Source organism: Papilio polytes, unplaced genomic scaffold (assembly GCF_000836215.1).
Source record: "Papilio polytes unplaced genomic scaffold, Ppol_1.0 DF823901.1, whole genome shotgun sequence".
NCBI classification, from domain to species: domain Eukaryota; kingdom Metazoa; phylum Arthropoda; class Insecta; order Lepidoptera; family Papilionidae; genus Papilio; species Papilio polytes.
Genome location: NW_013525303.1, coordinates 290,579 through 305,612, shown reverse-complemented (window position 1 = coordinate 305,612; position 15,034 = coordinate 290,579). Strand labels below are relative to the sequence as shown.

The window sequence follows — 15,034 nt, the reverse complement described above, 5'->3', positions numbered from 1 at the left end:
GTGGCAGAGCTGCCTGCGCTTCCGCCTGCCCTCCACCAGCGCCTGCAAGCTGCTGTGGAGGTGCTGCGTCGAGCATCACATCTTCTTCAGGTATGCCAATAACAACACATTTTCAAGGGTCAAATTCCACTTAAAGTAACCCCTGTCGTGATGTATGGATCTGAATGTTGGTCAGCAAAAAGAACGGATGAAAGGAGACAAGTAAGTTGGTACAAATAAGTGGTAATTAATAATTCTATTCATTAATTTTTTATTTTAAAGTTTGTTTTGATATCGTGTTTACAGTAAAGTACTTCAAGAGTGTATTTCTACATAAAGTAACGTAAATGAACTGTGTATTGTCAACGCAGCGACGCCATATTAGATAAGCCACTTGCTTCGACCAATAGTGTGCGTTTTAGAACTTAGCGAGGGAATTTGAAAAAAGACACTTTTTAATGATTAAATTGTGCCATTAAATCACATTACATTAAAAAAAATCTTTGCAGGACTTTTAAAGTAATAAAGTATATTTAAAAAAAGTTTGTCGCAAATGTCGTCATATGCATATTGCGCACTGTATAGACGCGAGACGCCGGTGTGTGTGGAGCGCGTGCTCGGGTTCCCGCGACTAGGCGCGCGCCGCGTCTCCTGCCGCCGCACGCTGCAGCAGCTGCGCGCCCGCGGCACACACACACACTGTACAGAACCGCCGCTAGTCACATGACTTACAGAAATAAAAATATCACACAAACTACAGTACAGTCGCGGAAATCCGCGGTGTTTCATTTTCAGAAATTATCCCTTGCAACCAAACTCCGTATAAAGAACCAATTAGCAGTAAATTGTATAAACAATAATCTATACTAATATAAAGAGGAAAGATTTATATTTTTGTATGAATTGAAATATATTAAAAAACTACTGAAGCCAGTTCAAAAATTAGTTGACCATAAAAAACTACGTTATCAGTAACATGGCTTTTTTTCACAAAAAAACCGAAATTCGTCTGATTTTCGGAAATAACTACAATAAATTAAAAAACTACTGAAGCGGGTTTAAAAATAAGTTGACCATTAAAAAAAATTACGTTAACATGGCTTATTTTTTCAAAAAAAAAAACAATTATTCGTCTGATTTACGGACATATAAAAAATGTCTATTGGTTTTTTTTCTTCGTTTCAAGGCGTTAAATTCTTTATCTTTACGACGGAACACCAAATTCCCTGACTGTACTTTCGACAATAGTAAGAAATTAAATTGTCTAATTTCCCTTCCCCTTTTCATACACGGAAAAGACGAGAAGGGGAAGAAATTTGACAAATGGAATAAATAAGGGTAATATTTTGCCTGTACATTATCTCTTTTGAGATAACAGTAAAAGCAAATATTTGTCGAATTTTTTGGTCAGTTTCCGATATAACAAACTAGCTGTTGCTTGCGACTTCGCCCGCATGAAATTAAAACAATAATAAAAAGCATAGCCTATGTTACTTACAGAAATATAACCTTTCTAGTAGTGAAAGATTTTTTTAAATAGGCCCAGTAGTTTTTGAGTTATTTCAATACATACAAAAATACAAATCTTTCCTTTTTAAACGTTGTGAAGTTGACTTTATTACTACCTCTATACATTATTTGTGCTTTATATAGAAATCAGAGAAAAAACAACCAATTTATAAAGAAGGGAGGATATTAGGGGGTAGGAATTGTTATAATTAACATTATAGGGCTAGTAATAAAAAACATGACTGTTTTATTAATAAAAAAACTTTCAGTCAATCATGTTCGTTTGAATTCTAGACAACTAAGGGTCTGTCCCACTACTGGCTGATAGAGGCTCAGATAGCTTCACGTCACTGTCAGATAAAGTAACAAATGCCGATATATCCATCACATATTTCACATTTATATTTTATTTAATTATGTAAGGTGGCAAAAAGTAAGCGGCCTGAATCCACCGAAATAGAAAGCGACCGCTGCACATAGACATCCGCAATTTCAGATCCGTTGCCTACCCATATTCGACAGAGGAGGAGACGCACATAAAGATGATATTTCCCCTTCCTATGCATCTCCTCTACCGTCTAATCCACTTCCTCTCCTTATAAGAAAAAGGTGGTAAAGAGAAAGGGACTTAAATTAGGCCTCCACTGTACACGGAATTGGTTCCACTTCACGCCTGTCTTCTGTGTGGTCGTGGTATTGGAGCGAGCCCTACAGCAAGATGTTAAAGCGGGCTCTATCACTTGACAATTAACAATTTGGTGGGACAGGCTCTTAGTATTTCAAAGCATTTATATCTTTTTTACCTTTTAGTTTCATAATTTAAGAAATGGTGACTAAAATTGTATTTTATAACCGTATTTTTCTGTTAATAAAATAGTGAAAGAGATAGATATATAATCGTAATACATAAGTATATAGTGCCTTTTATATACAACTAGCTGTTCCCGTGCGGCTTCATCCGCATGGAATTCTCAAAATGTTATTTTATTGTTTACATTTGTCAAATTATCAATTACAAATGTCAAAATGACATGACAAACCTTGACAATCTTACTTCCTTGATGTTGGCAACAACTTATGGTCTCTTTCCCACATTAGGGTTTTTATCCAAAACATTTACCCCCTAAGTTTAATGGCGTGAAAATACATAGCCTAAAGTGTGACGTAAGTGTAGGGCTTTTTATAAAAAAAAGTATTCAAAAATATGGTGTAATTGCTGACATCTTAGGCAACAAAGAAGTGTGTTTACGCTTTATTATAATAGTATAGATTATTATTATTCAAATATAGTTAATAATACTTAGTGCCATTTACAATTAATAAGAGTATTTTAATCGACATCAAAAAGGAGAATGAAATCTGTATGATTTTTTTTTTGTATTTTTGTCTTAAAAGATATCTATCTACAATAAAGGTGAAATAAAATTAATTTCAAATGTTCTGAAGTTTCATTTAACCCTATTAAAAATCGCATCAGTTGAGATACTTGAAGCGTTTAAAAGCGCCAAACCTTTGATTGAACTATCGCACAACTGTTTAGTCTTCTTTGATGTCATTACCTTATATGGAGGTTACACTACTCGATTATTAGTTGTGCAACTAAACAGTTGACTGCGAAACAATCGACAATCGCACAACGGTTGTCCGATAGTTTAGTTGTGCGCCCTATTTTGTTGGATATCGGTACTAATGTGTACTAACTATTATATGTAAGGTTGAAATACACAAGAGAGTAAAAGGGACAACTGGCACGCCAGTTACTGGCACAAAGTCTGCACATTTATTTATTGGAAAGGTACACCAATTGCATGTTCAAAGTTCACAACCAAAATAATATACTGCAGACAATGAAAAACAAAATAGCAGTAGAACATACAGATGCCAGGCGTACACAGCGCTCACAAAAAAATTATGTTTTACCTTTTCATTAACGAACGTTGAATCACGTTAATTACAACTAATATAAGTTAGGGTACACATATTAAACAAAAACAATTAATAAAATTCAAAAGTGTTACTGTTGGTACTATAAGGCGAGATCCTTTTTATTAAGTTCAAAAATCTGGACATGGAGTCCTGGAAAATGTCAACATCATGACAACCGATGGCTAAAAAATCATTATAACTGCTGGAGATTCTGAAAATTACAGAGTTCCGATCTACGTTGATACGATAAGGTTTTAGTTTGAACAGCTCGCATCTCCTGGTCCGTCTAACCGAGCTGCTACGAGGCACCGCGATGGTGACTTCAGACAGTAAAGTATGAGATCGTATAAAAGGTGTTATAGTTTGTCTAAATATGATTCGTTTGACAATTCATACGATATCGAATCGATAGGTTCATAGTGTCAATGAATTAAAAAAAAAATGTTTTCTCAAATTAATAATAACCTGCATTTATCAAACTAATCTATCTCATTTAGACAAACTGTAGTTTTGTACCACCGTTATCCCCTCCTTTAACTTGTCACAAAATCCATGCCAGTAGCATGCAATAATGCCAGCAACTGGCATATGTATTATCTTACTTGTTTATTGATGTGCGGCAGATTGTACACAATGTCTCAGATCACAAAGCTATACTTATCAAATGGAAAGGTTTGTATTTTTGTTTGTAACAGAAAACTAAAAAAAAAAGAATTGAGATTGTCGATTGTTTTGCAGTCAATTCAACTATTTAGTTACACAACTAGAAATCGAGTAATTAAGCGAGACTGAACAGTTGTGCGATAGTTTAGTCAAAGCGCACTCTCTTAGAAAGATACATCATCATGTAATAAATTATATAATACTAGATTTATTTTGATGAATTCCGAACGGAAATGTCGCAAGCAAAAGTGACTTTATAAAAACTTAAAAGATAAAAATAATTTTGTTTGCAATTTGATAATAACTTCAAAAAACCCATAAGCGATTCGTTTGATAACCTTTTGAATGGCAATGTTTTGCATCGCTGTGCAAATGTAGTTTTATCTGTGTCTATACTAATATTATAAAGAGGAAAGATTTGTACTTTTGTATGTATTGAAATAACTCAAAAACTACTGGGCCAATTTAAAAAAAATATACATCATTAAAAAAACTACGTTATCAGTGAGTAACATCATACTAATATTATAAATGCGAATGTTTAGATGGATGGATTTGGTTTGTTAGAGTTTGTAGCTTAAACGGCTGAACGGATTACGATGAAATTTGGCATAGACGTAGAGGATAGTCTGGAAGAACACATAGGCTTCTCAGTTTTGTTTTATTAATTCCACGCGGTCGGAGTCGCGGGCAACAGCAAGTGTTATCTAATCGTTTGACACGTTCCATGCGTTACGGGAAGTATTTTCCCATATTTGAGCCCCGGCGTGTGCAAATTGTCATCCTCTTCCCGGTGCGGGGGATGATAAGCTACGTTCTCAGTACGGTTTGCCCATTTATTTGTTTAGCATAAATATTTTTGTTATTTTAAGATAGGGAACTCTCTTGGAAATTCCTTTTCGTTTGCAAATTTAACCTTTTAGGTCCTTTCACCCTGCACATCTTATAATTACTGCGCCTGACCTTCCCCAACGTTATCGTGTGAAACTAACTGTCGCCCGCGACTCCGTGCGCGTGGACTAACCCTATGTGTTCCTCCAGACTGTTATACATCTATGTCAAATTTCATCGAGATACTCTGAGCCGATCTGGTGATATGTAATAACAAATATCCAATAATCTAAACATTTTAGCTTACTATATCCGAGACGTACCAGTTCATCTGTCTTAATTGTTCCATGAGCATGAGCGTCTCCAGGAAGTGGCAGCTTAGATAATCGAAAAATGTAAAATAGACATGAAGACTACTTCGAATAATAATAATGTTCCTAGCACTAGTCCATGCATACTTGTTAGTTGTTCAGTTCGATTATAACTGAAAGCAAACGCGGGTTTTCACTGATAATAATACTAGCTTTCGCCCGCAACTCCGTCCGTACTGAATTAAAAAACACAAATGCAAGTAGCCTCTGTGTCCTTCCAGACTATCCTCTACGTCTATGCCAATTTTATCATAATCCGTTAAGTCGTTTAGGCTACAAACACTAACAAACATCCATCCATCTAAACTTTCGCATTTATAATGCTTGATTGTAATAAATAGGCTCAAAAACTACTGGACCCATTCCAAAAATAGACCATTAAAAACTGTCATCAGTGAGTTACATATGGCACATTTTTATTATTGTTCAATATAACGCAGACGAAGTCGCGGGAAGCTAATAATATAAGAGACTATATCGACAAATACATCGCGAAAACATCAATTGTATGTTTACATTTGTCTTATTAATTCTATTTACTCTATAAAGAGCTATTTTACGCTGAGTTTCTTATAAGTTGATGTAACCTAAGAAACCAATTAGGTTTTTTCTTCCGTTCGTTATTCAATGCGCAGTAATCTGAGGTTCTCAAACTTTGTACGTATTAACATATTATCTTTCTGAAAATAAATGAGTAACGAAACAATGTTCCTGCGATACTCGGTGTCTCCGTCCGCGTCGAACTAAAAAAAAACAAAAGTAAGTAGCCTTTGTATTCTCCCAAACTATCTTCTAGATGTATGCCAAATTCCATCGATCTACCTTCTCTAACAAATTCGTTTTCACTTTATGTGAAAATAAAGGGTGGTAAATGAAAAAGGACTAGTTTTTTTTATTAGAGAAGGGGGCAAAGGAGCGGTGGGAACACAGGTGGTGAACGACGCCCAGACATCCGCAACATCAGAGCTACAGATGCGTTGTCGGCCATTATATTTAACATTACCAATAACTATACTAGAACAGCGAATAAATAGTTAAAATAAAACACCGTATTACTGTCTTTGAATACCTATTTCTTGTACAGTTTGAGAATCCCCGATATTAAGTGATAAATGATACGCGGATACATTTAAATTGGAAAACAGAAAAGCACCATTGAGAGTTAGTATGTAAACTGACGGAGATACAAACACACGTACTTTGATATTTTTACTAACAAATATCGTAAATAATATGTTGCACAATTATTAAATAGTGTGATAAAATAAAAAATAATAGTCTCCAAATTTTGTTACTTAAGTTTTGGATTGCTACAAACGTAAGTTTTGATTTAATTTTTACTTTTATTATAAACTAGCTGTTCCCATGCGACTTCATCCGCATAGAATTATAAAACTTCATTTTATTGTTCACATTTGTAAAATTATCAATTGCAAATGTCAAAATGACATGATGACAAACCATGGCAACCTTGCTTCTTCTTCTTCTTCTTTTCTCTTTCCCACATTAGGGTTTTTATCCAAAATATTTACCCCTAAGTTTAACGGCGTGAAAATATATAGCGTAAAGCGTGACGTAAGTGTAGGGCTTTTTATTAAAAGAAGAGTTATTTGAAAATATGCTGTAACTGCTGATATCTTAGGCAACAAAGAAGTGTGTGTTTACGCTTTATTATATTAAGTATAGATTCTTAAATTTCATTTTATGTATTTCGTACTTTACTATCAAAGTCGAGACATTAATTAATTAACCGACTTCCCAAAAGAAGGTTATCAATTCGTTTGTATTGTTCGTGTTAAAATTTTATACAAAAAAACTATGTATGTAAGGCCTTGTGATAATTGGATTTCCTTTCTAGTTCAATACTGAAAATTGATAAAACGAAAACCGAAACATCGATAAGAGTGAAATTGTGTTTCCTGTACTAATGTTTATTTGAAGTTTTATGTGTTTAATGTAAAAGGAACTAGGTTTATTGCTACTTCCTGTGCTTAACCTCAAACCTATTCTAATACTCATCTTAATTAGTTACATATTTTAAGAAACAAGTGCCCATTGGCTGAAAACTTTAGTAACCATGGCAACCTGCTATTAGCTTATAGTTTATACCCCTTTCTCTATTTCCAATTTACTTACCCCCTAAGTGTAATAGCGTGAAAATATATATTTTATAAGCATGACGTTACAGTGAGGCATTTTATTACTAAAATAATTTTTAAAAAATGAGCATACCAAAAGGGGCTCTCACAAGCCTTTTTAAACATTTTCCCCCACGTCAAAGCATGGTAAACAGTATTAGTACCCGTTTTACCATCTTAGCACTGCAGGGCCGGCACGCCCGGTGTAATATCACGAACCCACAGAAGACAGGCGTGAAATGGAAGCAATTCCGTGTTTCGTCTGATGAGTGTGTTGCCAGAGGCCTAATTTAAGTCTTTTACCACCCTTTTCTTATTAGGAGAGGATGGGAAGGGAAAGGATTTGACGGTGGAGGAGATGCATAGGAAGGAGAAGTGTCCTCCTCCGTCGCCTAAGGATAGACAATGCATCTGCAATTGTGGATGCCAATGGGCAGCGGTCGCTTCACCATTTTGGCGGACTCAGGTGGCCGCTTGCTCGTTTGCCACCCTATGTTATAAAAAAAGTAATATTTAGGATTAAAATAAATTAATTTTAATCCTTATTTGCAGTAAAATATGGAGGTTCTCGCGGAAGATGTTTATGATTTGACTTTCAACAGTGTTTTCAGCGGAGTGAGTTGTATACCGCTTTAACACGAGAAGCGTTTGGGTTTATTGGTTTTAAGTACTGATTTTGTGTGTCCAATAGTTTATTTACATTTTCAACTATCACAAATACAACCGTGGGTTTTCACTGTAGATCACGCAGTGGTTTTAAAACAACGGCTGTGAAAACACACTGTATGGAATGCACTGTTTTTTGTTTGCTTGCACTTCGCACATTTGTTTTTCTAATTTGTAGCCTTTCGTAATTTATCTATACTTATTTTTCACAGGTTGTTACTGGATTAAATAATTTCGTGGTTAGTACATATTTTATTTATTAATAGAAACATGTATAACTAAGTCCAAACTGGAATCTATTCATAACTTTGAGTAGAGGACTTACTACAACATTCAGATTTCTTAAACAATATTGTAAATTTCTCAAAATAAAAAAGCGGGCGCATACCGTTGATTAAACAATCGCATAACTGTTGTGCGATTGTCGATTGTTTAGCCAATTCAACTGTTTAGTTGCACAACTAAAAATCGAGTAGTGTTACCACCATATAAGCTCTTAGGAATCAAAGCGAGACTGAACAGTTATGCGATAGTTTAGTCAAAAGTGTGCTCCCGCTCTTTTAAACAGTTCCTTTGTAATTCCTTATTTATATTTAGTACGACAATACTACACTTTAATAAAAAATTGATTGGATTTTCAATACGTTAGTTCAATCATTCTGCTTTTAGAATCTATTCAACATGAACTATTTGGTGACAATGTTCGTGGGGTACATGTCGCTGCTGAAGGCATCAGGTCAGCAGCAGGGCAACCTCATCGAAAACCTGGGCGAGGGCATACAGCAACAGATCAGACCTTTAAAGCAACCTATAGACGAATCTATTGCTTATATCGGCTCAGCTGGATGTAAGTTGAAACGGATGTCGTTTGTTTTTTTTAACGTTTTTCTACCTATTCTGTTACCGCGATATAATTTGTTAGGCTATCAGGTGAGATACTGGCGGCTAATGTAAAGATTCTGGATCAAAAAACTACACCAGTGGTTCGGAAACCACCCGTTCTTTAGAGCGCGTTTTTAATAGTGCAAGTTAGAGTTAAATGAACCTAGAAAGGTGGCACTTTAAGAAGAATGTGTCGAGATAAATCGTCTTTTCTGTGTTCTTTTAAATTACATCTTGTGTGCACAGGTCCTCATGTGAAGAAACTCCTAGGCGTGGCTTACGAGCAGCTGGAAGGCGTCAAGGAACCGGATCTCAATTCACTCTCCTTATTCTTCAAAACCAGGTTAGTTAAGCAGAAATCAAAAAATCATAGACTTGTACGTAATTTCTTCTAGTTAGAGATAGCACCTTTAGCTATACTCTGCTTTCTATCTATAAAAAAGATTGGTAAATGTATTTTTATGGTAGACTACTTTCAAAATTTTATATTTTCGATGAACAGATACGTCTAAATTGTTCTAAGATCTGTAAATCCATAACTTTAATTCTCTATAGTTATTTCACTTCCATCGACTCTTACGTAGACAACAGGCTCTGTTTAGACTGCATTTAGAATCACTAGTTTATTAGTAATAATTCGAATAGTGTTACACCATCCTTTCATCCTCAGGATCAGCAGTAGAGTGTACAATATTAGCGTGGCCGCGGAGGCCATCACCCGCGCGCGCGCCTTCGACCCTCAGAGAAAACTCATCATCTTCGTGCACGGCTTCATTGATGATCCCACAAAAGATAGCTTTAAGAATATCAGCGAAGCATTCCTTAGAAGTGGTGAGTTCTTAAACAGTTCTTGTGGTATACTTAGAGTAAACTATCGCACAACTTTTTAGTCTCGCTGTGATTTCTATAAGCTTATGGTGGTACGCACATTACTCGATTTTTAGTTGTGCAAATAAGCAGTTGAATGGACAGCGACAGCACCGACAATCGCAGAACAGTTGTGCGATTGTTTAGTCAAAGATTAAGCATTGAAAGGCTAAGTATATGACTTGTAATCTAAAGGTCCGGTGTTGGAATTTTATATGTGTATAACTTACCCTATGTTCCTTTGGAGGAAAACATCATGATGTCGCACATAACTGTAAAGAAATGAAAAATGTATGAAGTCAACCCGCAATGCAGCGTTGACTATGGCCTGGTCACCACATAGCTGAGATCTAAGACAAAAATAGACTATAATGGGGATGTTTCCTAATGTTACAAATCCAAATAAAGTTATGTTTAATATTTTAAAGACAGCATTTTATAACCTATAATAACATTTAGAGACCTTAAATGTTTGTCTCAAATTAAATATAAATTAAAAACGTTGCAATATTTTTTACCCTCCATTACTCGATCTCAAACACCAATGACGTCACTTTCTCGCATATAACATGGCAGTGTGACCAACCTCAGTAAATGTCAGTGCATTTTGTAGTTATATATATTTTTAAATGATTATAAGAATTGAATTTTCGTGTGTTATATTATGAGGATTCCATTATTAAGTGTTTTTATATTTACGACATATTTTACGAGCAAATTTTCGATCAATATGACGAAAAAAATAGTAAAAGTTATTTGAGTAGCTAATATTCAAATTTGACAGACCGCGACGCGAGGTTTGTAAGCAAGAAAGTGACGTCATGAGGCGTTTTCGCGGTCTTTGGAGAAGTTGTTTTTAGTTAAGTGTTTTTGTAATGAAATGTTGCGTATATGATTTTATTATATTTTTTTTCATATTCAGATACGGTTTATCTACATAATAAAAGCAACTCCAAAAATTAGGAAACATCCCCATTGAAGAAAAAACTACATATTTTTAAATACCGATGTTATATTGCTGATAATTACGTTATAATCATAGAGAAGCATTTATAGAACTTCTTATGCCTTGCATTTCGATTAAAAAATCCTGGCCTCTAAAACATAATGGTACATTCGAAAGATTTTTTTATATAGCAAAATAATTTAAACACGTACAAGTTCCGTATGCTTGTTTGTTATAATTCACTTTTTTAGTGACGCGAATGATTCAGTCATCTTGTACGACTTGAGAATGTTAACAGAGTTATTATCATCGATAGGAATTCCCACATCACATCCGGTAATGTAGATTCTATCGAATTAAATAAAAATGCAAATGTAAATAAGTCAACATGGCTAAATAATGGACAATCTTGTACTTCTCAATCTGCTCTTGTCACTACGGACGGGCAGTATTCACTCTTCCATACATCTCTACTAGTTTTTATATCTGAACTAGCTGTTCCCGTGCGACTTCATCCGCATGAAATTATGAAAATTTTACTTTATTGTTTACATTTGTCAAATTATGAATTACAAATGTCAAAATAACATGACATGATGACAACCTTGCTTCCTTGATGTTGGCAGCAACTTATGGTCTCTTTCCCACATTAGGGTTTTTGTCCAAAATATTTACCCACTAAGCTTAATGGCGTTAAAATATATAGCCTGAAGCGTGACGCAAGTGTAGGGCTTTTTATTAAAAAATGAATTATTCAAAAATATGCTGTAATTGCTGACATCTTAGGCAACAAAGCAGTGTATGTTTACGCTTTATTATAATAGTATAGATCCACTCCCTCAAGCTTGTCCTATTTCGTACAGACCATACATACTTTCTTTTCCATTTTTGCCATCCATTCAATCTTATTATCTTGTACTTATTATGTGTGCAAGTTTTGTTAGCATTATTAAAATACTTATTGTTGTCTTATAAATAGAAATGTAAAGCGAGGCCTTATGCAAACAATGTAATAGGCAACCGGTAGACATTGCGTGAACATCAATGACCATAATAGAATAACTTAGTAATATAAGGATGTTCTTGAAATTAATACAAACGTTTATTTATAAGGAAGTTAATTGAATAAGCCCTCTACACACGCAGAGTTTTATCTGTTCAGATAAAGTGTGTAGACAAAAATTTTTGAGGCACACACCTTTGATTAGATTATCGCAAATCAACTAGTGTGTACATCTCCTTATAAACCCGAATCAAAGCACGACTAAACAGTTGTACGATCTTTTAGTTAGTTACACTAATAATATGTTTGTGCTAGGTGAGACGAGTGTGATAGCATTAGATGGCAGTCCTTTGATCCGCTGGCTGTACTTGCGTGCTACCACATACGTGCGCTTTATGGGCCGCAAGCTGGGTGAAGTTCTCGCGGCAATGGTCAACGGTAAGTCAGCGATGGTAATACACCCCTCATCCTCTACACCAGAAAACTCCAGGTTTGTTCTAACATAACAAAAGTATTTTAAAATCAGATGTTTATTGTAAAGCAAGACGGCAACGATCTTGACCTTGTCAATGACAATGTTAACAAGGGTCTCAAGAGCAATTATATAGCGGTCAGCGCATTGACGTCAAAATAGTTGATGTTTTATAAACTGATGGCCGTTTTTGCTCTGGCTACCTTATCACAAATAATGAGGTATATGACAACTGACCTTACGCAGAAAACATAATAATTGTGCTCGAATATGGTGGACAAAGTACAATGGGTCAAAAGTTAAAATTAAGATTGTATCCAGTATGCAATATGTGAGGTTCCGTATAAAAGATAACAGTCTGAGTTACCTATTACTTATTAATAAATTGTAAACATAAATCAATTAGAATTTACAACTTGTAATACGCCATAAATAATAAGGTAATGAGAACAAATCTAAGATCTTTACGAGGAAGTTTGAGGTCGTAATTGGATTCCGGTATTTGTAATCATTTGTACGGAAATATTGACGTTAAAAATCTTCCACTACTTTGACTTCGTGTTTCAAATTAGAACAAACATGTGGCTTTTAATTATTAGCTTACGAAATGCACACTTGATAACCTTTTTTTGTGGTTAGAAGCTCCAATTTCTTTTTTTACGTGTTTTCTAATACGTGTCTTTATACTCATACATAGTATGCTTACAGGTGGCACAGACCCTGCTTCAATACACTTAATAGGGCACAGCCTGGGCTCGCATATCAGCGGGTTTGCTGGAAAAACCCTTTTCAAGCTAACGGGACGAAAGCCCGGCCGCCTCACCGCCCTCGACCCCGCCGGACCTTGCTTCACAAACGTCGAGAAGGACCTTAGGGTCAAAGATACGGACGCGGATTATGTCGACTGCATACATTCAGATAGTGGGGTTTATGGAATGAAGGAACCTGTTGGTAAGGTTTTAAATGGTAACAGTGGTCTGACGTAATCAACACCACGACCACTAAGATGATAGATGTAATGCGGAATTAATTCTTTGTAATGATGTCTGTGCTTGGCGAAGAATAATTTTTAGTCTTCTTTTCCATCCCTCCCATTTTTATGGAAAGAATGAAAACAGAAAGTGAATTGGGCTGTAGTGGACGCAAATAAATGTTAATATCCTCTTTCTGTTCGTCAGTATTCTGTCGACTAAGAGCTGCATTTTGAATAAACTATCGCACAACAGTTTTGCGATTGTCGATTGTTTCGCAGTCAATTCAACTGTTTAGTTGCACAATTAAAAATCGAGTAGTGTGCGCACCTCCATATGATCTCATGCGAATTAAAGCGAGAGTAAACAGTTGTGCGATAGTTTAGTCAATGACGTGCGTCAAAGGTAGCCAACGTTATTCATGTCGTCAAGATATTTAAAATACATTGTTGCGTATCCCATACTAGAGTAGTGGTTTTTTAGGCCACGCGGACTATTTCCCCAACGGCGGGCACTCGCAGCCCGGCTGTTTGCTGCAGACGTGCAGCCACTCCCGCTCTTGGCTGTACTTCGCGGAGTCTCTGCTGGAAGTGGCCGCCTTCTCCGCGAGGAGGTGTGCCAGCTGGGAACACTTTAAGAGAGACCAGTGTGATGACGAGATCAGGTTAGGAATCAATAGACTGTAGATAAAATCAAACATCACAAAAACCGTTGATCAGAATACAATTTAGGTGACACAGGTGACTGTTGATCTAGCAAATTTTAAAGAAATTCAGTTCCAGTATTTATTTTCTAATTGTCCGAACACCCGAAATATGCCCCATTCTATCCAATATCAGGAGTTTTCTCTTACAAAATGTCATTGTTCTTAGACAACTTACTTTTATTTCTAACCAAAGTAATTTAATTTTACTATTACAATTGCTTTTGCCCCCTCCCCCCCCCCACCTCATACCATACTATGTTAAACATCTTTATGAAATTTTAATAATTGTTTGAAGATATTAATGTGGGTCTACACATTGTAATTACTTCAGTATTTTGAATAAATTTGGGAGGAGATAGAGGCGGGATGGAGGCAGCAACCAACCAAAGCAAGGGGCGGAGGGGTTTCCCTATGAGTCCCTATCCCCCTTAAAGTCGACGTTTGTTTTACAGTAACATGGGTATAGACTCAAAGCCGAACACCAGGGGAAAGTTCTTCCTGCAGACAGGCTTCCTGTTCCCGTACGGGCGCGGGGACGAAGGCCTAAAGTACAGGGACCCTCCCAACCTTATCCAGGCAGTCGCTGGCTCCATACTGAAGGACGAAGACCAAGATAATGTGCATTCAACCGCCAGTATACTAAAAGACCAGGATCCGAAGAAACTACTGGAGTCCGTCGCAAGCTCATTAGATCAGGACCCTAAAAAGCTACTGGAGTCTATCGCGGGTTCGTTAGATCAGGATCCGACGAAACTACTGAAGTCTGTAGCGGGTTCTTTAGACCAGGATCCGACGAAAATACTAGAGTCTGTCGCTGATTCAGTAAAAGACCATCCATCAAAGTTGCTGCATTCGGTAGCTGGTGTTTTAGAAGACCAGAATCCCTCGAAACTATTTAAGTCCTTTACGGGTTCTGTGTTCGGAGGATAACTAAATTGTTTTGTGGTTATATGTGTTTTGTACAAATCTGAATTAAATTATTCCATGACAAAAGAATCGTTTTTTTTTCAATAAATACTCTAAAGGATTTTTTTTAAACTAATTTGTCGATAACGATTCGACCTTTTTTGTTTCGAAATAACAACACTAAGAGCATGTCTCACC

At 36.0% G+C, this 15,034-nt stretch overlaps 2 protein-coding genes across 2 annotated transcripts in view; both read left to right on the top strand.

Moving 5' to 3' along the window:
• LOC106102794 (band 4.1-like protein 4B) overlaps nucleotides 1–741 on the top strand; it is an 11,563-nt gene extending 10,822 nt beyond the window's left edge. Inside the window, exons 5-6 of the mRNA XM_013282378.1 lie at nucleotides 8–90; nucleotides 565–741. Coding sequence (XP_013137832.1) covers nucleotides 8–90; nucleotides 565–706 — 225 coding nt within the window. The 3' untranslated portion in view covers nucleotides 707–741. The remainder of the gene's footprint in view (nucleotides 1–7; nucleotides 91–564) is intronic.
• A 5,648-nt stretch (nucleotides 742–6,389) lies between these two features.
• On the top strand, nucleotides 6,390–14,909 carry LOC106102924 (inactive pancreatic lipase-related protein 1-like). Its single transcript, XM_013282544.1, has 9 exons — nucleotides 6,390–6,597; nucleotides 8,296–8,322; nucleotides 8,753–8,930; nucleotides 9,212–9,308; nucleotides 9,636–9,796; nucleotides 12,097–12,219; nucleotides 12,962–13,204; nucleotides 13,708–13,888; nucleotides 14,383–14,909. The coding sequence occupies exons 3-9, from the start codon at nucleotides 8,765–8,767 to the stop codon at nucleotides 14,858–14,860; spliced, it is 1,449 nt and encodes a 482-aa protein (XP_013137998.1). The 5' UTR covers nucleotides 6,390–6,597; nucleotides 8,296–8,322; nucleotides 8,753–8,764; the 3' UTR covers nucleotides 14,861–14,909.
• The last annotated feature ends 125 nt before the right edge of the window (nucleotides 14,910–15,034 follow it).